The 27668-nt window shown below is 46.7% G+C and overlaps 2 protein-coding genes across 3 annotated transcripts in view; one reads left to right on the top strand and one right to left on the bottom strand.

Moving 5' to 3' along the window:
- KCNG2 (potassium voltage-gated channel modifier subfamily G member 2) overlaps positions 1-2916 on the top strand; it is a 61179-nt gene extending 58263 nt beyond the window's left edge. Inside the window, exon 3 of the mRNA XM_075052117.1 lies at positions 556-2916. Coding sequence (XP_074908218.1) covers positions 556-1368 — 813 coding nt within the window. The 3' untranslated portion in view covers positions 1369-2916. The remainder of the gene's footprint in view (positions 1-555) is intronic.
- Positions 2917-6422: 3506 nt separating this feature from the next.
- Positions 6423-27668, bottom strand: part of SLC66A2 (solute carrier family 66 member 2) — a 69098-nt gene continuing 47852 nt past the window's right edge. For both annotated transcript variants that reach the window (XM_075052199.1, XM_075052200.1), the window contains one exon: positions 6423-9557. In XM_075052199.1, the coding sequence (XP_074908300.1) occupies positions 9350-9557 (208 nt within the window). In that variant the 3' untranslated portion in view covers positions 6423-9349. The remainder of the gene's footprint in view (positions 9558-27668) is intronic.

Raw genomic sequence — 27668 nt, 5'->3', positions numbered from 1 at the left:
ATAGGGCTAGTGTGTTAATAAATGTTCACTGCAATATAAAAAATGATCTACATTCTCTGAATAATAGATTAAAGATGACTCCAAGCACATAACATAAAACGCTGTAGGTGTTTATGAGCCATTTATAAGCAATTTATTATTGATCAGAAAGGGAGGGAGGGATCACTCATTTATTAAAATCCGCGAATCCTGTACTAATCCTTTCTAAAGGGTGTTAAAGGCTTGGTTAGAAATGAGGTGTGAGCCACTGGCCTTTCAGCAGCAGGCTCCCTGGCCGACAGCTGATACCATCGCACCAAATTCTTGGCAGGCTCGGGATGCTCCTGAGCGTCGTTGACCTGTCCTGCAGCCAAATACGTAGCTAGTAGCTCTGGCTTCAGTTATCCGTTCCAGCTGCTCTTAGCAGCGATGATTTTACTTCGGTACCTCGCGATTCGTATCGATTTCACACGGTGCTTTCCTTTAAGAACTGCCACTCTTTGTTTCTTCGGTTCGCTCTCCGGCTAAATCTTTTTCTTCCCCCTTCTCTGTGTTCCCTGCTCCTCTTCTCCCCAGGGTGAATGCTCGCGGAAGTGCTACGACATCTTTGTGCTGGAGACGGTGTGCGTGGCGTGGTTTTCATTTGAGTTCCTGCTGCGATCCATCCAGGCAGAGAATAAGTGTGCTTTCCTGAAAACCCCCCTCAACATCATCGACATCCTGGCCATCTTGCCTTTCTATATCTCTCTCACGGTGGATATGGTCTCCACGAAAAACAGCAGCAAGCCCAGCGGGGGAGCCGGGAACAAGTACCTGGAACGAGTGGGCCTGGTGCTGCGCTTCTTGCGGGCTCTGCGCATCCTGTACGTGATGAGGTTGGCACGGCACTCGCTGGGGCTGCAGACGCTGGGGCTCACCGTCCGCCGCTGCACCAGGGAGTTCGGGCTCCTCCTGCTCTTCCTTTGCGTCGCCATGGCCCTCTTCTCGCCCCTGGTGTACCTGGCTGAGAGCGAACTGGGAGCCAAGCAAGAATTCACAAGCGTCCCCACCAGTTACTGGTGGGCTGTGATCTCCATGACAACTGTTGGCTACGGGGACATGGTGCCTCGTAGCATCCCCGGACAGGTGGTAGCCCTGAGCAGTATCTTGAGCGGGATTTTGCTGATGGCTTTCCCGGTCACGTCCATCTTTCATACCTTTTCCCGTTCCTACAGTGAGCTGAAGGAGCAGCAGCAACGAGCAGCAAGCAGGCAGGTACGCCAGGGAGAAGAGAGCACCAAAACCCCAGATGGTGACGGCACGCGGGGGCTCGGGGTCACATTCCCACCAGATGCTGCTGGGCAGGAGGGTCAGCCCGCGGCAGACCGGGAAGCCGAGAGAAGTTGCTAACTCGAAACAGCTGAAGACCTACGAGGGCAGCACAAGAAGCAGTGGACAAGGGGGGATCCGTTCTGCAAGAAGAACCTCCTGAACTGCGTAACTGAGGGGCAGACACACACGAGGTTGTCTCTAAAGACCAACTTCTGATCTTAAGGGCCCTCTGAAAAGTGCCCCTAGAAACTCTACCAAGTACCGCTCTGCTCCATCGCTTTTCGTAGGGCTTTTCTTTTCTATTGAGCAGGTAATTTTGGCAACCTCTGAGGAGAAGCCGTTGAGCGTAGCCAGCCAGGAGAACGTAACGTGAAGCACAGCCTGCGCCAGGGTGCCATTCGGCAGAGCAGCCGGCGTGCCGCCTCCTCCCCACTGGGTGACACTCCACACGCGAGGGGCTGAACGAGGGGGCTCCCCGCGCTGCGATGCCCTGCGCATGGCAAGGGGGGCTCGGCAGCTCCGCCAAGGAACGCAAACCTCGGACAAGCCGAGGTGTGAGGGCAGGAGAAGGGCAGGAATATCCCTTCAGCTTTCGCAGGGGCTTGGTTTTGTCTGCTCTACAGATCGGGCAACGCAGCCTGGGCTGCCAGATGCCAGCTCTGACTTGTGCTCTAGCGTGGTATGCATTATTTAGTAAATATGCGTATTTACCACCCTAAGCTTTGTAGCTTAGCCCCTTGACAGAAATATACATAGACAATCTTCCCAACTATGGTACTGAATGTTAACTTGTTTTTTTCCCTTTGCTAACAGTTGAATATAACAAATATCTTTACAAATCATGCCATGTCTCCACTTTCTGTTAATTATTTCCATCTCTCACGTATCAAAAAAATGTGTTTAACGGACAACTAAACCTGAACTACACGCAGCCCGAGAAGGGGAGGGTGATGTTAAACCAGCAGCGACTCCCAGCTCTGCATACTCTTCCTCAGCGGTGGTGGCTTCACTGACTGCAGTCGTGCAAACAGGAATAGTCCAAACCTGGAGAAGTCTATGAGGCACCTTCACTGGGCTCTGGCCCAAGCTGCAGCATAGCAGCTGTGCTCTACATTACCAGTAGTCTTTTTTTTCTTTTTTTTTTCCTAGTAGGAAAAAGACAATCCTGTCATCTAAATATGAGAATTATTGTTCTGGCTCTTCTTCCCAATTCTCAAAAGATTTAAGTCAATTTAAAGGGAAAATGAACCATATGGTGGTAGCTGCATGTTTGTTTACTGATGCCGGCCCCGTGAGCTCTCCAGCCCCCTCCCCGGAGGAGCTGCGTAGCTGGTCCAAGTCAGTGCGCTGTGTGGGTCTTCCAGCGCTCGTACAGGTGGGATACCATCGGGAACGGAGGGAAATGGAGCACAACTGCCTCTTGTACCGATGCCCCCCGTTTGTATTAAAGCAGTGTCACCCTCCATATTCTCCTCCTGCGAGGAAGGGAACAAAAGCTGATGTATTGAAGATGGGATTTGTCCGGTTTGGGTGGTATTTTTTGCCTCAGCATATGTTGTACCACTGATAATAGCAAACTCCTGTATTAAGCCATTCCTTATAGGAATGGAGCAAGGGAAAATAAAAGGTTACACTTTATTTTAATAAAAATTAGGAGCTTTGTTGCTGAATGCTCGTCTCTGATGATTCGGGTGCAGGGAAGGAGGTGGCATTTCACCGTGCTGATGTGAAGCCACGCGTGCCGGTGCTCCAGCCAGGGTCCTGTGCCGCTGGCCCCCTGTGGCCCGTAGCAGCCCCGATACTGCTCCTTTGCAGCCACAGCCAGCCCCGAGCAGCGCAGCGGGGTCACTGGGCCGGGTTGCAGAGCTCGCAGCAGCAGGCATGTTAACGCGCACGGCTCGCTGGCGAGAGCTGCAAGAGATGGAGGCAGCAAAACCGAGCCCCCACCCCGCAGGCTGCCTCCAGCTCTGCAGACCCCCACCTGTATCGAACTACAAGCAAACCGAACGCAGCCGTACGCGCCCGCCGCCTCCGGGAGCGCGTCCGCTCCTTGTGCCGGGCGAGGAGAGCCAAGGGCTGGTGGACGGTGCTGGGGCTGACTCAGACTCCTGGCAGAGCAATACCAGCGCTGGGTTGCTGTGAGTCATGAGAGATTTTATTTTTATTATTTTTTTTAATCCCAATGCAGGTGTTTCTTGCATTAAGGCTTATTAAGGTTTGGCATCAGGGATGCAGCTTTGCAGCCAGCTAAATGCAAACCAGCAAAGCGAGCAGCATGTGCGGGCAAAGCGTGACATGGTGCTAAGGGGCAGCAGTACATTTTACGGTGGCATTCAGGTGCTCAGTCTTCAGGTGGGACCTGACAGATTCACCAGGTGAACCCACAAGCTCACCTTTCGTGGTACTTTTTGGTTCATGCACACCAGGTGCTGTTCAGTGCTACACCTCTGGGGTGAATGCAGTCACCATGGCTCATGTACACGGAGGGTGCAGAATACGTCCCCTCAAGGTGCTGAGGCCCACGAATGATCAGCAGCAGTACTTACTCTTAGAAGAGCCGTGTTGGAGTAGGTATCCTTGCAGAACGAAGAGTTTCACGCTGGCACTGCTTGCACATAACCATGAATGAATGCCGCTTTTGGCCCCACAGCATGAAAACCCAGCACCGAGACAGCGAACTGCAGCTCAGCAGCTGTGCAGAAAACCAGACTGATGACACACACTGTATTATTGCTGTGCTCCATCAAGTTCCTATTGTCCTACAATAGTGAGTTCTTTATATTTTTCAAAAGGCACATAATTAATTCCAGCATGCACAGAGTTTTAATGAAGTGACAAAACCCACTCATTATGCCCGTTAGTCAAGGCCCGGCTTTTAATAAAGTTTCATTTTATCTATTGAGATGACAGATGAGGAAACAAATATAAACCAGGAACCTTTTAAACAAATTATTTTTGGAAGCTGTGATGCACACATTGCCAGACATAAAAGATACTCAGAGGAGAGCAAGTTTCACCCAGTGTAGCTGTTGTTACGGGTGATGCTCATTACTTTTGATCAGCTGCTGGAGAAGTGTTGGTTTTATTGTGTACGGTTGTTGGTTTTTTCTTTGACACAGCACACACATGATTTAAGGCCATTTATTTCTTAACTATAATAAATGCTACGCTGCTGTCTGCATACATGCTGGTACCAGCAGGTTGTTATACCTGTTTCTTTGAAACACAATGTAGTGCTTCATGATGGTAGCACACTGGTTTTGCCCCAAGGAAAAAAAAAAAACCTCCTCTCTCCTATGACACAGAGACTCAACACACGTGAGCAACGCCGCCTCTTCTCCACAGCCTTCTCGGTGGCAGCACATGTGGACATAAAAATTCTGGCAGTTGGTAACAATAATCATCTGAAAACGGTTCGAGAGCTAAGGATGCAGTAACTGGTAAAGGGACAGTTAGAGGGAACGGCACAAAAAGTCAAACACAAGTCCTTCAGCTCATACAGCACACGCGCAAAGCCATCTCCTACCTCACAGCAACCTCAATTAAGAAAAAGCACTAATTGCAAGAACAAGACGACCCTGGTATCACGCCCTCAGCAGGAAGCTGGACAGAGGTTGCTGTCTCAGGCTGATGAGGCCAGAGCAGACATGGTCTATGGCAGCCTCACAGCAGATGCTTCCCGGGGGCAAAGCATCCTTGGCTCTCACGGGTCTGGCACCTACAAGCTCCAGCCTTAGAGGAGTACGAAGCCTTGGGGCCGAAGAGGAAAGGCGGACGGAAGGGCTGAGGGGCAGAGAAATCCAGTGTGGTTCTGCTGGCCCAGCTGAGGCTGAGCAAAGCCCCTCGGTCTCGCAGCACAGCTAAGCCAGCCCCTACCAGAGCCAAACCCGCGTGAACTGGGACACGGAAGGGGCAGGATGGGGGTCCGAAGTCCTAAGTCCATGTTTGCTGTCAGGACGTTTCCAGATGCTGACGTCTGCTGGGGACCTGGCTGCTTTACAAGGCTGTTTACAAGGAGATCTGCCCCTGCTCCAGGGTGTGCCTCACATTTTGTTCTAGTCCTTGTCTCTTATTTACTGCAGTTGGCTCAGGTATCCAGGCAGCGTACTTATTTATTGGCATATTGTTGACTTACAAATTAACGTCTTCTTTCAGTTACAGAAAGCCACCAGCAAAGCTACGGCTGTCCACCAGGTCCTTGAAGCTTTCTCAGCACTCAAGCCTAAGCTAAGGGTCACAACCAAATTCAACAAACAGCATCTGTGCACCAACTTTTCCTTTACTACCCTGTTCCAAATCTGAGCTTTGCCTTTTGTCTTAAAATGTTTTTAACTGCATCTAACTACACATGTAGATGCATGCACCCAAACATCTAACCATGAAATCTGTTGTCTCTGGAGCCGCAGAGCAGAGCACTGCCTGCCCTGCGCGGCCAAGGGAGAGCTTCTCCCCGAGGACAGGGCCAGCGCTGCCCCAGCCAGCAGGACAAAGCCCTGCTGCTGCCCTGGCTGCTGCGGCATCCAGAGGTGGCTGTGAGAGCTCCCATTTGCCAAAGGGGCTTCCCTGTTGTTTCATTTAGGGCCAGTCCCACCATTAGCTTCCCCTCCATGAGTGTCAGAGCAGCAGCCACTAACACCAGTGCTATTTGGGAGAGATGGTGCAACCACGTTTGAGTAATTGAGGTCTAGACTCCTCCTGGCACCGCCGCTGGCCATGAGATGACACACTCCATTTCCTCATCTTCCATGCAGAGTCTGCGAGAGCATGTCCCTCAGCTGTGTCCTGTCTTTGACCTCATTATGCAGTTTGCATGATACAGGGTTTTTTTAAAGCTACAGAACAATGCTAGTAATTTGTTTTTACTGTGAGCATCACAAGCATAAAAGAATTAAGTGGTCACGAGGGTAAGCTTACCCCAGGATGTATGGAAGAGCAGGGGGCAGAAATCCAGAATCCCTGTCATGCATCATGACCTCAGGACAAATTACGCCTTGTGCTTCTTACCCACCCATCAGGAGGAAAAAGCATGCTAATTATTCCTACAGACGATGCTCTAGACAAGATGAGTTACAGTAAGAGTAAATAAGCACGCATCTTAATCTGAACAAAACAAGCAACACTGCAATTTATATATAACAGGTAATATTTATTTAAAAAAAACATTGCAACTGACAGAGAAAATAAATGCCATGAAATGTGCCATACATTCAAAGAGATGTATTTAAAGTAATTGATTTCTTATTCTCTGAGGTGATCATTGATACAGATACTTCCTGACAATTAAAGAACAAAACCAAAGTTCTGTAACATCCTGTCCCTAAAGTACCTTGCAAGATGAAGTTCAAGAGTTCCTGGCCAAGAGTCCTACCTTGCTAAATGCCACATACAGAAGATGACTTCAGACATGGTTTCACTGGCTTCTCTTCCAGCATTTGCAGCTCTGGTGTGAATGAGACTGGTCTGCAGAGTTCGCTGGTTTGGGTACTGCCCAGGAAAGAGTCCCAAAAGGAAAAAACAACAGTTGTTTTATTCTCCGTAATACCTGTAGTTCAAAGCCAAAGAGGTGGCCAAAAGTGTGCACTCCCAGGTGAAGCTATAACATACAGAAGCATATGTCTTAAGAGCCATTTATTTCTTATATCCCCAATCATAGAATATTAGAAAAAGACCACCATATACAAAAATCTTATCATTACAAGTTATTAAAAAAACCCTTCAGACCACTAAAACACACAAGAAAAGTGTTTGTTTGCATACAGTAGAAATACAATCCTCATTAAAGCAGCATACCGGAGAAGCCAGCTGTTAAGTAAGTTTTCAATTAAAAAAGACAAAAGCCCAGATGTTCCTGTAATACCACCAGAACATTGGAGAAAAGAGAGGAACAAAACATTCATAGTCTGCCATGCCGGGTACATCATCTTCATAAGGTCACTTCAGGCCTAAGAGAGTATGGTATCGAACAAAGAGCATGGAGTCAGTGCCTGGGCAGAGCATTCCGTGCCCAGCCCTCGGAAACAGCAGCTCTCCTTGGCTCCGCTTTACTCACGCAGATCCAACTGGATCTGCCAGGACAGGAGGGACATCCCGAGGATGCCCTTCCTTCCACCGCGGGCAGGACGGCTCGGCCCCAGGGCAGGACTTCTGCCCGCAGGTTTGAGCCTCAGCCCTCTGCCACCAACATGTCAGCTCCAAAACCAAACAGCACGTGCAGTGGGAGCCCCAACGTGACCAAGAGGGGCACCAGTCTGTAAAGCAGCACGGGGACAGCCCGCTCTTCCCTGTCCCATGACGATGTTCCCAATCAAGCGTCGTGCAACCACCGCTGCAGCCTGCTGACGCTTCCCCTCCAGAGGACAGTTTGTCACCAATGAAGACAGTCCAGACTCAAATCATGAGATGCCCAAATAAAACAGGGTAGGGGAAGTATCTGATTTACACACTGAAGTTATTCAACCTCAGACTTGCTGCCGTCCTTAAGAAAACATAAGCTCTTAGACTAATCTTGGCGAAAAAATGATTCTTGAAAACCTGTCCCGGCTCTAAGACCTTGCCTGCGGTCAGACAGGATTCACCCGGCAGCAGGGAAGGAGCCTCACGAAGAAGCGAGCAGCTCAGGCATAGCTGTTGCTGGGACTAAGCGTTTTGCTCTGGCCGCCTCACACCAAGCAGGGCGGCTTCATGACGGCAACTGGCAGGAGCCCAGGGGCTCGCTCGCAGCCCCCTGCGGGTCCGCACCGCTGCAGCTGCTAGACACGTGCTGTTCTCAGAACAGGCACGGTGACCTACGCTGGCGAACAGCCATTATAGACAACGTCGACATTTATAAATAAACTCTCCGCTCTTTCAGCTTTCTCAGTCCCTCCAAGTACAGGCTGCTGATTCTTCTAAGAGCCTAGAAGATCTTAAGCAACAGAAAAAGGAAAACGGGGACTCCTTCCTTGTTGGGTCAATGCAAGAAACACCCCGAAACATAAACTGGTTCTCGTTTGGCATTAAACAACATGAACATGGATCTCAGCCTCAACAAATCAAGCTGTCAGATGCTAGTCCTACTCCGTAGGATACGGCTTTTTCTCTGTCTCAAACTTTTTCACTTCCCCTTCTGAGGCAATGGAAGTGGAGCTGCTTCTACCTTTGTGGCTCAATCGCCATCTAGAAATACTTGCCTGGCGATACTGGCCCCGTGAAAGACATCCTCCAGCCCAGCTCTGCCCTGAGCACAGCTGCAGGAGCAGTGGCTGTTCCCAAACACCATCGTTTCGAAGCACGGCTACCTAATTTACCTGCAGTCTCCTGCCAGCGCCTCCTTTTGGCTGCCCGCTTGACTGGCTGTGCCTGCTCTAAACGTGGCTCCAGCACCATCCATACTCAGACCGACCCCTTTCGTCATCTCCTGGACGTGTCCGCCTGCCACACTGATCCCGCAGCGGGGGTGAACACCTGCCAGTCACTCTTTGGCATGTTGATGCTTTACGCTGGGTACGACCGGTTCATTTCTGGCTGCTCGCCTTTTCGCAGGGCCTCCCGCCCTCACCTCCTCTGCTCACCACACACCCTTCTTAAAGAAAAGAGAAAGCTCCTGCCTTTGCTCTTCAATACTCCTTCCTGCATCGTGGAGATACCGAACGCTAGCATATGCCACAAAATTCCTGCCAATATACAGACTTTATATTATATAAATAAGTAAAAGTTTCAGACAAAATATCCTATAATTTCTGTGGTGTAACATTTTTAAATAGCATTAAAACCACAAACCATCCAGCCCTTGTGATTAAATATACAAACATTTGTGAATTGATAAGGCTCATAGGTACATATGCAAAAATAAAGTGCCCCTCCCCCCACCAAGAAACAGTTCTGTACAGCTAAGTCTGAAAACAGAGAGAGTAAGTTATTTAAAATAAAACCTCCCGAGCTGGAAGTGCAGCCAGATTTTCAATCCTTGTTCTCATTTCTGCTTTCAACTCGACAACACGGGAGTATTTACAAGCGGAAGAGGAGCTGCCATGGCTGACTCCGCAGCGCCGCTGACCTGCAACGTGTCCAGCTAAACGCCTCACAGGGCCTTGGTGCTGGCTGGGTGTGCAGTGTGGGACGCGGGCTTCTGAGGGTAGTAGCTGTACAAGTAAACCTGCAACAGGATAGCGATGTCCACGAAAACCTGCAGGAGTCCACAGATGGAGAACTGGAACGGGGCCTGATTCAAAATGAAGTAAACAGTCTTGAACGTGTCCCCACTGGTCCACATCAGCACCATCTTGACACTAGAAGACAGAAGAGAAGGGAAGAGAATTTATTGAGAAGAACTTGCCTTTGTGATTAGACCTGCAGTGCCAGAGGATCCCACCTATTTCAGAGAGGGTTCACACTCAAGAGCGGGTTGGGACTCCCCTCGACGAGGGCAGACAGCGTGCCTAGCCAAGACGTGCAGCACTGTACTTGGAAAGGAGGATCAAATTCTCTACCCCACAAACTGCAGCATTCTTATCTCAGCAATTACAGCTCCAAATGCCTGTGGCTATGAAGGTATCCAACATTTTTAAAATATCCAGCTAGGATATTTGACTCAGCGGTGCTCTGTAAACATGACTGCCACATGCTGACAGCACTGACCATAAACCAAATACAGTGCATGGAAGACAAAGGCGATTCATCTCAGCAGTGACTTCTTGTGCGTGCAATTTTGTGCTCATGCAAGGTGAAGTAACACGTAGACTGCTCTCTCATGCATGCGCACTTTTTTAGCATCTGCTGAAAAAACACTTCTGAAAGAGACAAGGAACCATTTCTTATTGCAGAAAATGCAAAACCAAAAAACCAGAAAGATAGATTGTCCGGTAATACAGAAAGAGGAGTAACGACATGCCTGCAGCTGTTACTGGAAGGATGAACATCACTAGGGATTTTTAGCAAGGACACAGATCAAGAGCAACGCTCAGACTTCCTTTTAATATCCATCCTTGCTTTCATCTTGCTGTACTGCAGTCCAGCTCCTGCTCCCCCACATCAGGAGAAACTCTGGAGACTAGAAGCAAGTTCTTCAAAAAGACCAAATTTTTTTCAGTGCCCTCAACAAAATGTGAACAACCAGATCCTGAAGGCTGTTTTCGAGCTTCATGCACTTTAACAAGAGAGCTTTTTAAGCAGCTGGATAAGCGGTAGTGGACAAAAGCTTTGTAGTTCACAGCATGAGCATTGCGCATGATTTGTCATAATTATGAGCAATTACATTTTGCCAGCGCTGACTCCAATTCATCAAATGCAGTCAGGCCCATGCGGCAGGGTAGGACTTCATTTCTCAAACGTTCAGGCAGGGAGCTAGCACAATTTGTATTTTGGACACAAGTACACAATGCTATTGCAAGCCAAATGCTGCAGCCCACTCTCTCCCCATACGGGAAGGGTGGCCAAGAGCACCAGTTTATACTGCCCCATCGCACTACAGAAACACAAGCCTTTTTGTAACTCGTGTCATGGGACTGAGAGCGTAAAACAGGTTTACAATCCCACGGACATTCCAAAGAGAGCCTCTGTGGAAGTGCAGGCAAGGACATGGGGTTGAGTAAGCAGTTATTCCCCCCCCAAGGTCATTCGAAAAATGTAAATAAATAATCAGAGAAGGAAAACAACTGCTGAACCCACAGTGTCACTTGTGCTTGGTGCAAACAGCCTGCACCACCTGCCTTGTGTGTGTTCCCAGTCACACCGAGTCATCTTACATCACACTTACGGGAGGTTTACAGACGCAGGCAGTGGTGGGGATTGTTTGGGATTTTAATTAGGAAGGGCGATAAACTCTGAGGGTAATAAAACTAGCACCTTGCTTGCCTGCAGCCAACATTCCTCCCCCTCTGATTTTAAGCTTATCGGTGTTTGCTGGGCAGCTGATGACAATTTAATTGTGAATCTGTCCCGGCGTGGTTGGGGACCCTCACTAAAAGCACGCACTAAACCTGGCAGATCAAACTAACTGCTCGCTCTTGACAGAAAGGCAATTCAGAGATGCCACGAAATACCTGAACAGGAGTTTAACGTGCAAAAGATATTTGCCACACATTCCCCACGGAGAAAGCTGGCTGGGTTTTAAAAGTGACCACACAGTGCAGTGCAGATGTGGAGGAGAAAATACACACTGTCAGAAGATGTACAGCCTAGAAAAGAGTTTACTCCCCCAAAGAAAGAATAATCACTGGGGGAAACCTTACAGACACATACAGTCCAGCAGTGTCATAAGAGCCAAGCACTAGAAGAACACAGCTAGCTGTGTCACATGCAGTGCCGAGTTTGCCAAAGTAATTCTTGGTTTTGCTATGAAGCCACTTGGGCACTCCACAGCCTGCAGCACTGACTGGGTAACTCGGTGCATGCTCCAATAGCCTTTGCGTGTTCCAGAGCCCCGCTCTTCAGCTCGTACACCAGACACTCAAGGAATCGAGCATCATGCCTGGGGTCTCACTAGGACATGACAATGCTCTACGCACAGGAAAATCTCAACTTTGTGCTTGGCAAAAATGATTTAAAAAAACATAATGGATAGTTTAAAGAGCTAACACCACTGGTCTGTCACTGAATCAAAAAATATACATCCTTCTCTGTCCAGCAGCTTGGACAAAACAGCAGAGAAAACCTGCAAATCACCAAGGTACTACAAAAATGCAGAATAAAATATACAAAACACTTGATGTTCCAAAAAAACTTAGTACTGCAGCTGCACCAAGGTTCTCAGAGCCCAGGGTTAATACAAAGCAGCGACTGCGGGAGTGCTGGTTGCTTTCCAGAGGAGAGGCTGGGACTGGACAACAGGAGCATCTCCAACACAGACCTAAAAGGTGCATGGGGTAACTGAAAACAGCTTGGCAAGGCAACGGGGACAGTGTCACGCAAGAAGTGAGAAAAGGCAATGAAGAGCCCCAGACGAAAGCCGAGGACACATCAGAGAAGCAAAGAGGTCGGTCAGATGAGAAGGGGGTAGGAAAAAGAGGCTGGAGCAGGACAGGGAATGACAGGAACGGAAGAGAACTGGGAACTTGGGACAGAAGTCCTTGGAAACGACCTGATTTTGGGGTGGACAGACAGAGGAATACAGCCTGGGACAAGGGCATTCAGGGTTGTATTGGGTTTGTGTGGCAAGGTTTTGGTAGCGGGCGACTACAGGGGTGGCTTCTGTGAGAAGCTGCTGGAAGCTTCCCCCGTGTCCAACAGAGCCAATGCCAGCCGGCTCTGAGACGGACCCACCGCTGGCCAAGGCTGAGCCCATCAGTGACAGTGGCAGCGCCTCTGGGAGAACATATTTAAGAAGGGAAAAAAGTTTCGGGGCACACAGAAATGGCAGCCAGAGAGAGGAGTGAGAACATGTAAGAGAACCAGCCCCGCAGACCCCCAGGTCAGTGAAGAAGGAGGAGGAGGAGATGCTCCAGGCACCAGAGCAGAGATTCCCCTGCAGCCCGTGGAGGTCCACAGTGGAGCAGATCTCCACCTGCAGCCCGGGGAGGACCCCACGCCGGAGCAGGCGGGTGCCCGAAGGAGGCTGCGACCCCGTGGGAAGCCTGCGCTGGAGCACGTTCCTGGCAGGACCTGCAGATCTGTGGAGAGAAGAGCCCACGCTGGAGCAGGTTTTCTGGCAGGACTTGTGACCCCGCGGGGGACCCACGCTGGAGCAGTCTGTGCCTGAAGGACTGCAGCCCGTGGAAGGGACCCACGCTGGAGCAGTTTGTGAAGAACTGCAGCCCGTGGGAAGGACCCATGTTGGAGAAGTTCATGAAGGGCTGTCTCCCATGGGAGACACCCCATGGCAGAGCAGGGGCCGAGTGCAGAGTCCTCCTCCCCCTGAGGAGGAAGGAGCGGCAGAGACAAGGGGTGAGGAACCGACCCCAGCCCCCGTCCCCTGTGCCGCTGGAGGGGAGGAGGTAGGGAAGTTGGGAGTGGAGTTGAGCCCGGGAGGAAGGGAGGGGTGGGGGGAAGGTGTTTTAAGATTTGGTTTTATTTCTCATTATCCTACTCTAATTTTGATTGGCAATAAATTAAATTAACTTCCCCAAGTTGAGTCTGTTTTGCCTGTGATGGTAATTGGCGAGTGATCTCTCCCTGTCCTTATCTCAACCCACGAGCCATGTATTTTCTCTCCCCCTGTCCAGCTGAGGAGGGGAGTGATAAAGCAGCTTGGTGGGCACCTGGTGTCCAGCCAGGGTCAACCCACCACAAGGGTGAAGCTAGGGAATGAGCAGAAGAGGTGTGTGCTGGCCCAGGACCCCCACTTCATCACTGTAATGTCTGCAAGCATCCCTGAATGCCCCCAGCACCCTCTCCAATTATGTTCGTGTCTTGCTCCTCCAGTGCCTGCCCTAGGGAAGGGGAAAAGCTACAACTGCTGTCAGCTCTCCTGCATCTCAACCAGCGCCCGTTAGCACGCACAGCCTAAAAGTTCGAGCTTGCTGAGAAACCCATCGAGTGTCTGTGTGGCATCTCAGGGGGGAATAGAGCTGCCCCTGCCCCCACTACCACACAACGGGCCCATGCTGCAGGATGCTGGGAGAGGGGCTGAATGAAGTCTACACCATCAGCATGGCTTCTGCCACGTCCTAATTTCCAGACACGCAGGTACAATAGTAATGGTCCTCCCCCCTTATTTGGGCTGTGCAATTGTCCTCGCTGCATATGCAGATGCCATTCGCAATAATGCAGTGGTGCGTGCATGACCGTGCGTGACTGATTGCATGGATACACCATCACTGCTCTCATACTTCCAGCTATCGTGTCACGTCAGGATGCCACACAGGATAGAAAAGCCAATTTTTGTCTGCAGCTTCTCAACTTCACAGACTCACTCAGGGAAGAGAGGTAATTCTCGTATTTATTCTCTCTTTTGGGGTAGAAAAGAAAAAAACCCAACCTGTCTTGGGCAGATAGCTGCCTCTCACCTGCCCCAGAGGAGAAAAGAGCAGTGTCTGTGCAGAAAGGGAGGGGTTTATTGCCCAAAAGAAATGGGAGTTTTCAGTTAGTTGTGGGGAAAGAAGAGGAAAAAGGGGAGAGCACACCCGAGCCCTTCTTCCACTGCTCTGCTGTAACCTCCATTTGCTGAATGAAACTCCAGTCCTTTCCTGCAAGACGTGTAAGGGTCATTTTTAACAAGCTACCAATACACCAAACGGGGCAACCCTCTAGTCTCTGCTTTCTTCCCCTGCAGGACTCAGCAAGCCACGTGTCAAAAAATCTGTGGGATCACAGCAACAGCATGAGTCTCCCGGAGAGCCACTTGACACAGCAGCAGCTCCAACGCAGGCTGCCAACGGAGGCGAACAAGCCCTCTGCACGGCTCTGCTCCTTTGCAATGCCAGGTACCAGGTGCCGCCGGCTGGCAGATCGCAGCCCGTTGGCGTACATCTGGCCCTTGGCTTCACGGTGCAAGAGAAAATGCTGCGCTGTTAACGTAGATGAGGCTTTGCTGCAAGACGCAGTCAGGGCCCACCGTCAGTGCTGGCCGAGACTGGACAGCACAGCACAAGGAGGCTCCGTGCAGCAAAAATTTCCCAACCTGTCTCACAAAGACCAACTTCACGCTGCGCCTTCCTGACATCTGCAAAGCCACGTGAGCGAAGCTGTTCTGCGGAGCACTGGCTACACAGCAAAGCAGGATTTAGGAGTAAATAAACTGAGATCTTTCCTGAAATAGCCCAAAGCTAAGCTGGGGAGACGTGGAAGGCAGGAAATGCTCACCTTGTTGATACGGACGATACGGTCTAGTAGGACAGCACAACTGCTCTTAGCACAAATGAGTGAGCGGCTTAGGGGTGAGCAGTGCCACAGAGCAATTTGGGGAGGCAGAAATAAACAAATGGCAGCATTCGGTTGTGTGACAACAGAGATGCCAACTGGAGGGGCAGGAGGCAGGAATTGCGCTGAAATAGCTGGTATTGCCAGAGGCTGAAGCAGACTTGTGGTAAAAATAGCACTCCCAGTAATGTAAATCAGTACTGCAGTATCCAATGACAACAAACCTCCTAAAAGCAAGCACCTTCCTTACAGCTGAGCTCGTTACAAGGAGTTGCTAATGTAGCAACAGTCGGTGTCAAGTCTGTGTAAACTGCAACTGACCACAAAGAGGAAAAGCTGGTATTTTTCAACTGCTCTTAAAATCTGAAAGAGCACTTATTTATTCTGCCATTGGAATTAATCCTCAGAAAGACACCATCACTTCTGATTAGACACTAGACCAGGGGTGGGTTGCTAAATGCTATTTTTTAATAAGGTAATATAAAAATGCCCTACAGTGCTGCTGTTCTCTACCACTGACAGGAGATTTCATAAAGACACTGTACCAATCTTCATTTGCTAAATAAATAAATGGCATGCTGGAGAAAACAGCATTCACTCTTCTCAAGGAACAACTTGCTTCATTCAGGTTCCTTGTGTATTAATTCTGAAATGACAGTAACTAGAGGTAAAACGCACCTATTAGTACACCGTATCTGCAGTCAGCCAACAAACCATAACTTTTACAGAATACTCCTGAAATTATTCAGATGTAGGAAGAACTTGTAAAGTGCATTCAAAAGGAAAAAAACAAAACAAAACAAAAACTTTACGTTGCTTCTTTCTGAGGAACTGTACTAGAGGCTGAGTAATTTACAGAACAATGAGATTAGCCAGATATTTGGACTCAACCGCCCTTACCCAGGACTAACGCTACTCAAAACAAAGCTTTTCAGCATCTTCATTCCTTCTGCTCAGAACCTGGCTGGAACAGTCTCAAGTCTCTGATTTTCCATTGGAGTCTTTGCACACTCTGCTCAACATTAGTCACGTCTCGGTCATTATGCTTTTCTTTTTTTTTCATCTGAAAGAGCAAAAACTACAAAAAAAAAGATCTTGTAAAAAAATACGAGATGTGAAGCCCCCTCTACCTCCTTCCTGGTACACCAGTCTGTCTTAAGACTAGTTGCAACCATCCATCAAAATAACTTACAAGCAGCAGCACATGAGCAGAGCTGCAGAGCAGCAGTCTGCAGAACACGGGCTGGTACTTAGTACAAAACCTACACGAGAAGAAAGACACGACAGTAGTCGCTTCCCGTTTGCGCTGTAGATTTTCTCACATCGATGTTATGACTCTGCATGTTTATAGCTTAACACACAAACCCAAAAATACCCTCCAAGCTGGAAGACACAAAGAGAATCAGACGTTAGACAGTGACTTCCGTTGAGAAATTCTGTAGTGGTTTGACCAGACATTTCAGCACAAATAGCAACAGGAGGTACGTGTTGCCCTGATGTAATTACATCCTGCTACAGTCACAAACTCAGTGCTAATTGTGCTCAGACAGTCAATGAACTCAAAAATCCTAAGTTATTTTCAATAACAGAAAAATGAGTATAATTTATTGACCTTTATCTACTTTGAAAATTGTTCTTTGTTTTCTTTCTATCTCAGGCAACTGGAACTAAAAAGAGAAGAATTAGCCTAGACACTTTTTTGTTCAAGAATCAGTGAAAGTTGACCACAACTTCCCCACATCATGGCCAAGTACTAGACTAAGCCACAGGTGATGCCGGATTCAAAAAATCTGACTTTTTTAATTGCCACAGTTTCAGACATTTCTTCATATATTAGTGCTTGAGTTTCATTTATGTTAAAAAATGGTGACAGTTCTTTAAATGACTGGGGATATAAAAGCAGAATAAAATCATTTAAGAGCTGACAATCTAGTATTTCCTTCAGGAATAAAGTCCACATCGAAACAGCCTGTCAATGAGTATCTTGAATACTGCATTTGGTTTTGGGAAGCGAAGAAGAGGGTACAGAAGGTATCTTTCCTGCAACCTTTTAAGCTGTTACCTCCCACAAGCCATTTGCATGGGAATGTCTGGAAGAGAAAGCAGATTCAGTTATAACATCCTGACTTTGGAAAACTTTCAGCTCCCATTTGCAGCTCCAAAATAGTCTGCTTAGAGAAGACAGCAAGCATCCGTAACACTGCACTTCAGTCAGAGGCTGGCCTGCCTTCAACAGTGAAACACAGACCGGAAAACATGAAAGCCAAATGCCATGGTATTTTTAACACTGCACAAAACAAACAAAAACTAATAAATAAAGCATTTGCTCCTAACAAAAAGCCATATGGCCTAACAAAAAAGGAGTTCTCCTGATGATAGCCAAACTGTTTAGCCTGTCAAAAATTATTAAAAGGTGATGAAAAAAAAAAAAAAAGAGAAGAAGAAAACATTGGGACCAGATATCCAAAGTGTCTGAAGTTTGAAAATCTGGAAACTAAACGTGCATACCCTAAGACAGGTCCTTCTGCGTGAGCAAGCATAGATCTTGTTTTTAAATACTGCATAGCCAGCTGGGAATCCAGGCACGAAACTGTTCACCAGTCCTGCGTGCTCTGCCTCGACAAGAGCGCCTTACCTCACTTCTCAACAATTCCTCTGAGGCTGGAGCAGCACTGACCATCTCCAGAGGGAGCCATTTGTCCAGCCCGGCAATGCTAACTGGAGCTCAGAGCAGCATGCAGCAGGAGAGATCCAGCATTTATTTGGATCTCTGGAACCGAGTTAAAGCAGTTGAGTTGAAGCTGCGTCCATGAGCAATCGATACCACAGAGGGCTGCAATACAAGAGCAAACTATCTGAAAGCTCCTGTGATTTTCAAGGACTGTATATGTCACTAAGGAAAGACGAAATGGAGGATTTCACTCTGGAACACCGTCAGGCAAACAAACCCAGAAAGATGCAGTCTAAAGTGATTGTTTGTTGGCAGCTTCTTTTTTAATATTTGCATTTTATGCAGACTCACAAATAAACAACAAAGTTTTATGGAAAAATAGGGTAAACAGGTATTTGTCAATTATTTTTCTTCATTAACATCTGTTTTCTAAACCCCCAAGAGCAGCAGGGAGTCAGGCATTTTGACCCCACTTAGCACATCCACCACCCAAAAGCCAGTAGTTGTTAGAACGTGTCTGACAAAGGAGAGTCAAGGGCAAACTACAAGACACGCAACATGGGGCTGGGGCTGGTGGATAGCCCAGGACGACTGGTATGGCCTCTGGCTATTTCAAGCAGCTATGCCTAAAGTTTAGTCTGTACAGGTCCAGAAACTGGTAACCCTTAACAGCTACAAAATATTTCTAGTACTCTACAACTTGTGCTGCAGAAAGATGGGCAGCAGGTCCTAACAGCCTCGAACACCCCAAGTCTGTGCAGCAAGTGTGAAAATAAATCTCTTCTGCGATCCAAGGAAACACTTGAACCACAATTCCCACCAGTGGGTGGTGAAAGGGCCATCCCCACGTCCCAAATGCCATGCAGCCAGCTGGCAGCAAATCCTTCCTACGGCATGGAGAATTGATCCCCCACGCCCTGGCTGCTGCAGCCTGCCCACGGCCAGGAGGGACACCGCTGCTATGCCCCGCAGTGCTAGTGCCAAGAGATGGCAAAATAATGTCCCTGTGTAACACCATTCAGTGTATTTCCTCCTCTAGTTCTAAATAACTTGGGACACATTTGATTTGAAAGGTAATAAAAAGATAGGAAGGAGTGGAGCTTTGCTTCAGCACTGCTGCATATCCCAAGGCTCAAATCGTAACGCTTTTAAATCTTCCTTTCTTCCTGCCCTAGACAACAAAGAAACGATCACACTCTTCATCCAATTTAACTTGAGGTAATTGCAGCACATTTTTCCCTTCATCTTCATATGGTAACCAGTACATAGGCTGAGCGTGCTTTTAGTATTCCAATTCAATAACTGCAATTATTACTTCGGTCAACCTATACAAGATAACAGTCCTAGCTCTAGTGCCTACCTTGTCCTGGATGACTAGTGTTCAGTGGCTGTCTCCAAAGCCAGCGCTCCTGAGGACAAAATCTAATGACATTACAGTCATTACTTTTCATAAATTAATCACATCCTTCAGCTAGTAAAATGCTTCTCATATTCTAAGAAAACACTGGAGAAATGAAAATCCTAAACACACTAGTGTGTAAAATAAGTGATCACTCAGGGACAAAGTCGTACCTTCCAGTCAGCTTACTCCCTGGAAATAAGGTAAGATTTTTGCAAGAAACAAAGCTCATATTCTCCTCAAAAATGCTTTACCATTTATAAGGAAACAACCCCTTGCAAGCTCTGTATGAAGGTATGTCAGTGTCTAAGTCTTCATATGAAATACCAGGTTTTCCCCCTTCCTTCCACATGCACATGCGTATGCAGAGGTACAGAAGTGAAGCTCATGGCGACGGTGATGCACCATACACGTGTGCTGTTCTCAAAGCAAAGCCCAGCAGGAAGGCTGTGCTTCGTCAGAAGGTGCCACCACAAACCAACACTTTCTGAGCAACTTCCCATGTGCGCGCAGCATTACCACTGACCCACAGTGGTCGCAGAGCGGTGCTTTAAAGCCCTGCTGAGGACAGAACTGAATGCTGTAGGGAGGAAACGAAAGCATCGCAATCACATCCCACACACAGTAGCATGACACATATCTTAACATTTCAGCCCAAGTAGGGTCTTTGCAGTTCAGAAAGGACAGACATCCCCTAGCCTATCTTCATTCCCAAACTCTTGCCATCTGCCCCTTTGCACACTATGAATCCTGTTTCAGGAAATTCTCTAACACAAGACTTAGTTACTGAAGGGAGAAGGCTTCCACCACTACCGTGAAAGCTTACCTGACAATGCCAGGACATCTTGCTTGGCATATAATTGCATTCCCTTATGTGGACATATATCATTCCCAGCCATCCTCCCCGGAACAAATTAAACCCCTACCTTTGAGCCTTGCTGAAACACTTTTTTCTGACAAGTTTTGTTTCTTTCTACATCCCACCCAAGAATGCTATAAGCACTTCCTCCCCGTCTCAGTTTTTGGGCAGATCATCCAACATGCCGGTCACTGCACTTCCCTCTCTCCTTGTTCTGTTTGCTTGCCCCTCTGTGTCTGAGGAGCAGGGGACCAAATGCACCATTGCAGGTCAACTTCTAGTAGAAAATCTCTTGTCTTTCTGGACCACCCTGCAAAGTCACTTCCCAGCCTAAGTTCCACCAACCTCCTTTTCCTGCTGTTCTAGCTCATCTATTAACCACTTAAATGACTCACCACTCTGCTCACTTTACAGATCTTCACCACAGTCAGTATTACTATTACTGCTATTTGCATCCTTGCATCTCAACCTACATTTCTCCAAACCCAAATCTTATTTTACTTCCATTCCGTATTTCTAATCCCACTCAGTCCTACTGCACTGACAGGGATAATTCTGCAACCACAAAGTAGATAACTTATCCCACTTACACAACTGGCTGCGGTGAACTCTGGCAAAACAATACAGGTGCTGGAATTTCAAGAACTGATGCACTTTTGTTCCCAAATTTGTTAGGGAACAGAGGAAAAAGACATTTTTAGAAAACTTTCATCTCTCAGGTGGCTCTGAGCTCAATTAAGCTCAGTTCTGACCTTTTGTGACTTGGCAAGACCTGACCTTAACTATGCAAAATACCTTGCACGACACTTCCTTGCCAGCAGAAAATAAGAGTGCCCAAACTTAATGGAATGTTTTTGTAACAGAAATACAATAAATTTTCTCTTGTGTTTCAAATTTTCAGGGCACAGAGAAAAGCACCAACTGAAGAGAGCACTGATTAGACATGCCTGCAGTGCTTTATTCCTATTACTGTAAAGAAGCCTTGAACTATTTGTAAAAGATGAATGCTTTCGGTTTGAAGTCATTTGCTTTGAATTTGCTTTTTGAACTGATGGGATGAGGTGCCAAGGGAAAAAAAAATGAGAAAGAGGTTCAATATGTGCAAGAGCTTTAGCAGTCCACACTGTGCTACAATCTGGACGATGCTTAAGGGAAGTGGATACTGCTGCTCACACTGTCAGAAGGGCTGGGAGGGTGAGGGACGGAAGGTATCCCATTCCCTCCTGGGTTTTTCCACCTGCCTCTGAAATCCTCAGATGTGTTGAGTGCACAGGGCACAAAGAACTGTCTTTGGAGCCTTGTGTTGTGCTACTGCAGGTCTTGAGAGAACAGCTGTGGGGAGACACAGCAGGCAAGCACGGAGGTGAGCGTGGTGCTGACCCCAGCACAGCAACCTGCAGGCCACATGTCCACAGGGAGTCAAGCAGAAAGTGCAGGTCCTTGAACCTGGAGCACTGATCACAGGTCTGCTGTAACTGAAAAAAGGGTGTGGAGACGAGGACAGAATCTGTTTGCGTCCTGGGATCAGAACAAAATGGTTTCAATCTATCTGTTCACATGCTGACAGGACTCTGCCCTCATCCTGAGTGCACTGAAGAAAGACCAAGCCTGTTCACCTTCCTGATGTAGTTAAGACTTGAAAGGGAGAAGAAACCAGAAATCTTCTGAGGACTAGAGACCACTTTCTTCAACCTCTTAACTTTAAAACAGCCAGATTCAGGAAGGGAATCTGAAGTTCCTGCTACCTATTAGAACCACAAATGAAAAGGGGAAGAGAGAAGAGAAGCTGTAAGTGGTAAGCCTTACAGTTGTACAAAAACCTGGTCCATCCAGTCATGAAAATTGTTTACTGACGGCTCCCCAAACTCCTGCAAACCTGGATGTGTATGCAAAGTCCAAAAATTAGAAACCCCGGACTATTTTATATAAAGGCTACCATAAAGGACAACAGTAACCAGCTGATCAGTGCCACAGTAGGGAAAGAAGAAATGTCATCAAAGCAAAACAATGAAACAAGTAAAACTTCCCCAGAAAATTGTATGATGCTGGCTGAAGCCTCAGAAGCAACGACAATGATTTTTGCAGACCCACAGAGAAAACTAAAGAACCGAGTAGAAAGAAAGAGCATTTAAGGAGACAAATTAATACAATCACAGAACTACAGTAAATGTTAAGAATAGTTTAACATAGGCCATTTGTAAGCACAATGACAGAGAGTTTTGATTAACTTAGTGCAATAGGAAAGGCAGTGAAACTAAGGAATGGCCTATACAACATTAAGTACAAACCACTTTTAAGTAGTGCTAATAATTCTGGATTTACCCAATGTATTTCTGGCTCACACTTAAGACCTTGATTTCTTCACTTGCCAGGGTCCCAGATTTACATTTTAGTTCCTAATTATTCTCTTGAAAACTACTTTGTCTTATATGACTTAGTCCCTTATGATTGTCTGTACAATGCTTTCTGTTCTGCTTCTCATTAGGTCAGCTGATTTAAACCCCCAAAACCATTCTGCCCCCCCCCCTTTTTTTTTTAAACTAAATGGCCCCCACTTCCCGTACCCCTATTCCACCTTCTCTGTTTTGACTGTTTAACATATAAAGCAGCTACTATTTTAAGAATAAGAGTAGACACTGTTATACACTGTTATATCAGCATCTGGAGGCTACAATTCCAAAGCCTGAGAGAAACAGTTCTCTCTCTTAAGCAGCTTCCTTGGTGTTAGTCCCAGACAGGCTGCAATGCACTACTAACTCAGGTCACCATTGTACTGGCCAGTGTCTGCTTTATGTATATGGCATACTCAGAAACAGGAAATCTGTAGGCATCCATTATCCCTACTCATACTTCTTTGATTTTGCTCTCATCCATGCAATTTCTGTCAGTGAGAAACAGGAGCTGGGGGGAAGAAAAAAAAAAAACGAAAAAATCAATACTACCATTGCCTGCATCACCCTCTTTTAACTTTCCTTCTTTTTAGCACTTTTTAAGTCCTTTTCCAGTTAATTTCGCTTACTCTTTCACTGAAGCTCCCCAAAGACGCACAGATATCTAACAAAGTTGCTCTAACAGATGTCAATTGCATCTAACATCTCTTTTCAATGGAACTAAATTTATTCTTTAGTTAAGAAGCTAATGCATAGTTAGTGCCTGAGCAGAAACATCCACAACTCTTGATACTTCTCTCTAAAAGAAGAAAAACCCCTAAGCTAAACAGCAGAACTCCAAAGGAAGTAACTCACTGCAGCTGTTTTACCTATTCACTATTCAAAAATTCCCTCAGGCTAAAAATCCCAAGAAACCACAGCAGTGGCATTTTTAGAGCACTTGCCTGATCTCCTTAAATCTAAAATCTCACTAGAGGAGGTGGCCAGACATTGGTTAGCCAATCCTGAATAAAGCCGCCTACATCTGTTCATCACAGCACCTGGCTAATCCAATACAGGCAGAAAATCTAGCAGCTCGCATTAATCTTCACAGAGTTTGAATAAAGCCAGGATTTGTCTCTGGGACAAACACTGTCTTCAGAAGTCAAAAGCTTCTCTTAAAAAATAATACAAAGAACTGCATGTGTCAAAGGAAAAAGCTATAGAGAGGTACTAAATAAAAGCACCCCACAACAAAAATTTTATCTCCCTAAGAAATACTTTCTCCTAGAATTTTTAATATTATCTATAAGGGAAAAGAGGAAATATCATCTCAGTATATACACATTTAATGTAATTTCTTTCTTTCATACCTCTTTACACTGCACTTATTTCACTGGATACATTTCAGATAAATGCCTGCTCATAACTAGCTCACAGCTGCAGCGCACATCATAAAACACTTCTGAATGAAAAAGCATTCTTAAAATTTGCAACTCTTGGCTCCAGCAGCTTCTGAGACAAAAATGCCAACTGTTTCTCCTTCAGTGACTTATGGTTTTTAAAACAGGGTAATCACAGTGACTGACCCAGTACTGCCACAGGAGGGACTAAATTAATATTTTCTTTATTTCATCACACAATAATCTGATTGAATGCAATACTGGGATTTTCCCCATTCAGCCTTTTCAGGCCAGATTTCTCAAGACAGGCTTGTATCAACACATAAGCAGAGTAACTGGTTGTGCCGACTGTCTCCGGGCGGCAAAGTTTTAACCCTTTGACCCAACATCAGCCAAACGTGACAAAGATGTGCAGAAAGGAGGACCCTTTCAAGCCAACTGAGAACTGGCCACGGGCTAGAAGAGAGACCTGGGAGACAGCTCACAGGGGGACGACGGAGCCCTTCCCTGGTTCCATCCCTCCGACCCTGCAGCTGCACAAGCGGCCCTGGGAAGAGACAACAGTGGGCACCAGGAGCTCAACAACTGCTACAAGAGAACCTTGCTTATTGGACCCACGTGCCTCCACACTAACCATTGATGGGCACATTTGGGTATCACCTGGACTGTGGTTTCTGAGACTTCAAGATACGCAGCCCCGCTCAGTCCTACTGCCAAGACTTCTTTCTTGGACTGGGGGAGATTCTGCCATCCAGCGGCTCTGAACTCCAAGCACTGACTGAAAAGAAACCGTTGCTCCATGGGGTCGGAGCAGCAGCTGCCAGTCAAAAAGGGTCACTACCAGGTGATTTTGATGAGCTTTTGTGAAAAACTTTCAACAAAGGACAGTTATTTTTTCCAGAGCAGAGCAGGGCAGCGCAGCAGACAGGAATGCACTACAACAGACTGCCCTGGAGCAAATCCACTCGTGTACGGTCCCAGGGTTAACAGATCCCTGGGTAGGACAGCACACCCACAGCTTTGTCACAGACATACAGAGGAACACCGTCCATCCTCCTCCTCTGGTGGAGGGAGGTCCTATGGGATTATGATGAGTGCAAAATAACACCAGTGCCCGCAGGAGCCCGTGCCTCCCACAGAGATGAGGTTCTCCGCAGAAGCACACACTTCCTCGCTGCAGGAGCTCCACAAAGCTGTTGTCCCCACAAGGATGTGATTTTCCCAATGAAATGACCAGCAGGTCCCTACCTCTGTGTGCAGCGGCGCTGCTGCCGGATCCAGAGCCAACCTTCCCTCCATCTCCACTGCCTCATGTTGAACACTATCTTTTCTCATGACTGCAGTTTATTAGAAGGGGAAAATATCTTAGAAGGAATGGGGACAGAAAGATAAGTAACAGAGGAAGTTCTTGTCCGTATGGCTTTTGTCACAAAGCAAAAGCAGTTAGTAATACAAGGAGCATCCGATCCCAACTGTAGTTGAGTCAGCAACTCTGCCTCCTGAAGATGGGAGAGGAGAGTTGGTTTTGGTGTCAAGATCTTGAAATATTTTACCGCATAATATAAAAAAAGTACAAGTGATGTGCAATCTTTTAGCCTCATAATGCCTTTTTTTCCCATATAACAGGATGCCTTCTATATTCCACAGCTCTTAAGTTTTGAGGTTGCTTTCCTCCTTTTTCTAACCGATGCAAACATAATCATACTTATGATTCTAATCCATCCCGATAACAATTAATGTCATTAAATTACTCTTTTACTAGGTGACTGGACAGAACTAGTTTAGTTCTTGAACTGAATGGAGATTAAATTAAGTGATTATTTCCTTGATAGGTATTAACACAAGTCATTAAAAAAGCACTTCTATCAAGGTTAGTACCATAATTAATAGAACTATTCAAAAGTACTTAAATGCTTGAACAGAGCTCTAAGTTTCTATAAAGTACTAATTCCAAAAGTAATCAGGTGAATTGTCAAAGAGAACATAATGAACTTTCTGTTCCTTTGACTGGCTTAGTTCTGTTTACTTAATCATGGGAAAACTTCCACCCTTCAATCGTCAGCCCACCAGGACTTACTACACTGTCTTCCCTCCATAAAAACTGTAACTCAGCATGCTTTCTGCTGTTATTGTTTACACCTCTCTCCAACTTCTCCTTTGGTCTCTGCTCTCTGAGAACACAGGAGGAAACTACAGAACTTAGTAGTGATATTGCTACAAAAAGAAGGAAAATGAAAGAAGTAGGGAGAAATGAAAACGTAAATAAAAATAAGAGGAACTCTATCCAGCAGAATAGAGATATGAAAGAACTGGAAGACTCATTCTCAGGAGCACTACAATACACGTAACAGCCATGCCCTGTTACAATAAACATAACTGACTCACTGCAGATGTCCTCTGGATGTTTACCTCAGACACTGCGCACATTTTCAGTAAGGGACTTTTCAGACAGTAGCAGATTGAAAAACAGAGGCGAGATGATGGGACTCGTTTCACAACAGACTCCCAAAGAGCATCCTGCTTGCCACCACAGCCACCTGTCCCATTCACCTCTCTCATGGCCTCTGGTCTCCAAGTTTGTTTACTGGGAAATGACTGCATGAGATGTCCTCAACTTCTCATTTAAACAGAAAGGGGTGATTCGTGGGGGTGGGGTTTATGGGTTTATTTGTTTGCCACCTTGTTTTAGAAACAGTACAATGTCTCAGGAGTCTGGCACGATACCTTGATCAGATGTGGCCACATACTGGAGCCTTATTCTCCATTTCTATTTTGTCAGTTTACATTTAGGAAAGGAATTATTTGCTAAAGTAGAAACAGACTTAACTTATCACCTGCTGTGCCCCATTCTGCCCCAATTCAGAGACCGATGAATGTTGCTGCTTTTCTCAGCCAAGCCATGAGGACCTCCAAACAAGCCATTCTCTGGCAGTAGTAAAGGCTGTGGTGTTCATCAGGGACATAGGCTCCACTCATGCACCACAGGTGACAGAACTACTGTGGTTTAAGAAGTTACCACCTCTAACCAGGATGTGATAATTGTCCAAAAGGTCACTAAGTAGAACAGCTTAATTCTCATTGCTCTGAAGTAAATAACTGCACAGAGCAGTGGGCATCAACTAGCACTCATCTGGTAAATACCCGTGCAAGCTCATAAAAATAAGTCATACGAGTAGCCTGGCTGGACTGTTACATGCTCCCTTCAGTGGTTCCAGGACCGGGGTGTCTTCTGTGATGTGCTTTTAGACAGAGAAGCAGGCACAGGAAGGGAAGTTCAGAAGCAGTATTTCCAACAGCTCCTTCAGCAGAAGGTAATACGCTAGCGGATGTCACTCTCACAGTACAAACAGCCCGGTAATGCTTACAGACCATCGAGTCAAATCAGGATTGCATGGTGCTAGAAAGTATGTGTGGTGTGTGTGTGTGTATATATATATATATATATGTAAGCTGAAAAAAGAAAGAGTACTAACATGCATTTGCATGAACATACTCTAACTGCAGTTTAGCAGCATAAGCTGTATATTGCCTCATCAGTTCCCAGACCCATCGATGTCCAATGCCGTGCAAAGTACTGCTTCAAGAGTAGAACCAGAGAGGCAATGAGAGCTTTTATGCTATTTTCTCTTGACTAAACACAGCACTCTCTTGCCAAGCAGTTTTAGATGAGAATTCTGCCATTCTGTGCTTAATGCTTTACAAAGAAACTGTTGTGAAGAACAAAGGGGGGTTTTTCTCCTTTTGCTAAATAGCATATACAGGAAATTGGAAACCTGAAACTCGGGTCCCCAGAGAGGAGCTAAGGAAAAGCAAAACACTATCTGGCAGCAGCAATCATAATATGGCATTATGATTCACAGATAAAAAACACAAAGGGAAAAGTCAAACCAGAGCATAAAGAAGG

The sequence above is a fragment of the Buteo buteo genome, chromosome 20 (genome assembly GCF_964188355.1).
Source record: "Buteo buteo chromosome 20, bButBut1.hap1.1, whole genome shotgun sequence".
Classification (NCBI taxonomy): domain Eukaryota; kingdom Metazoa; phylum Chordata; class Aves; order Accipitriformes; family Accipitridae; genus Buteo; species Buteo buteo.
This window is presented reverse-complemented; position numbering and strand designations above follow the sequence as displayed.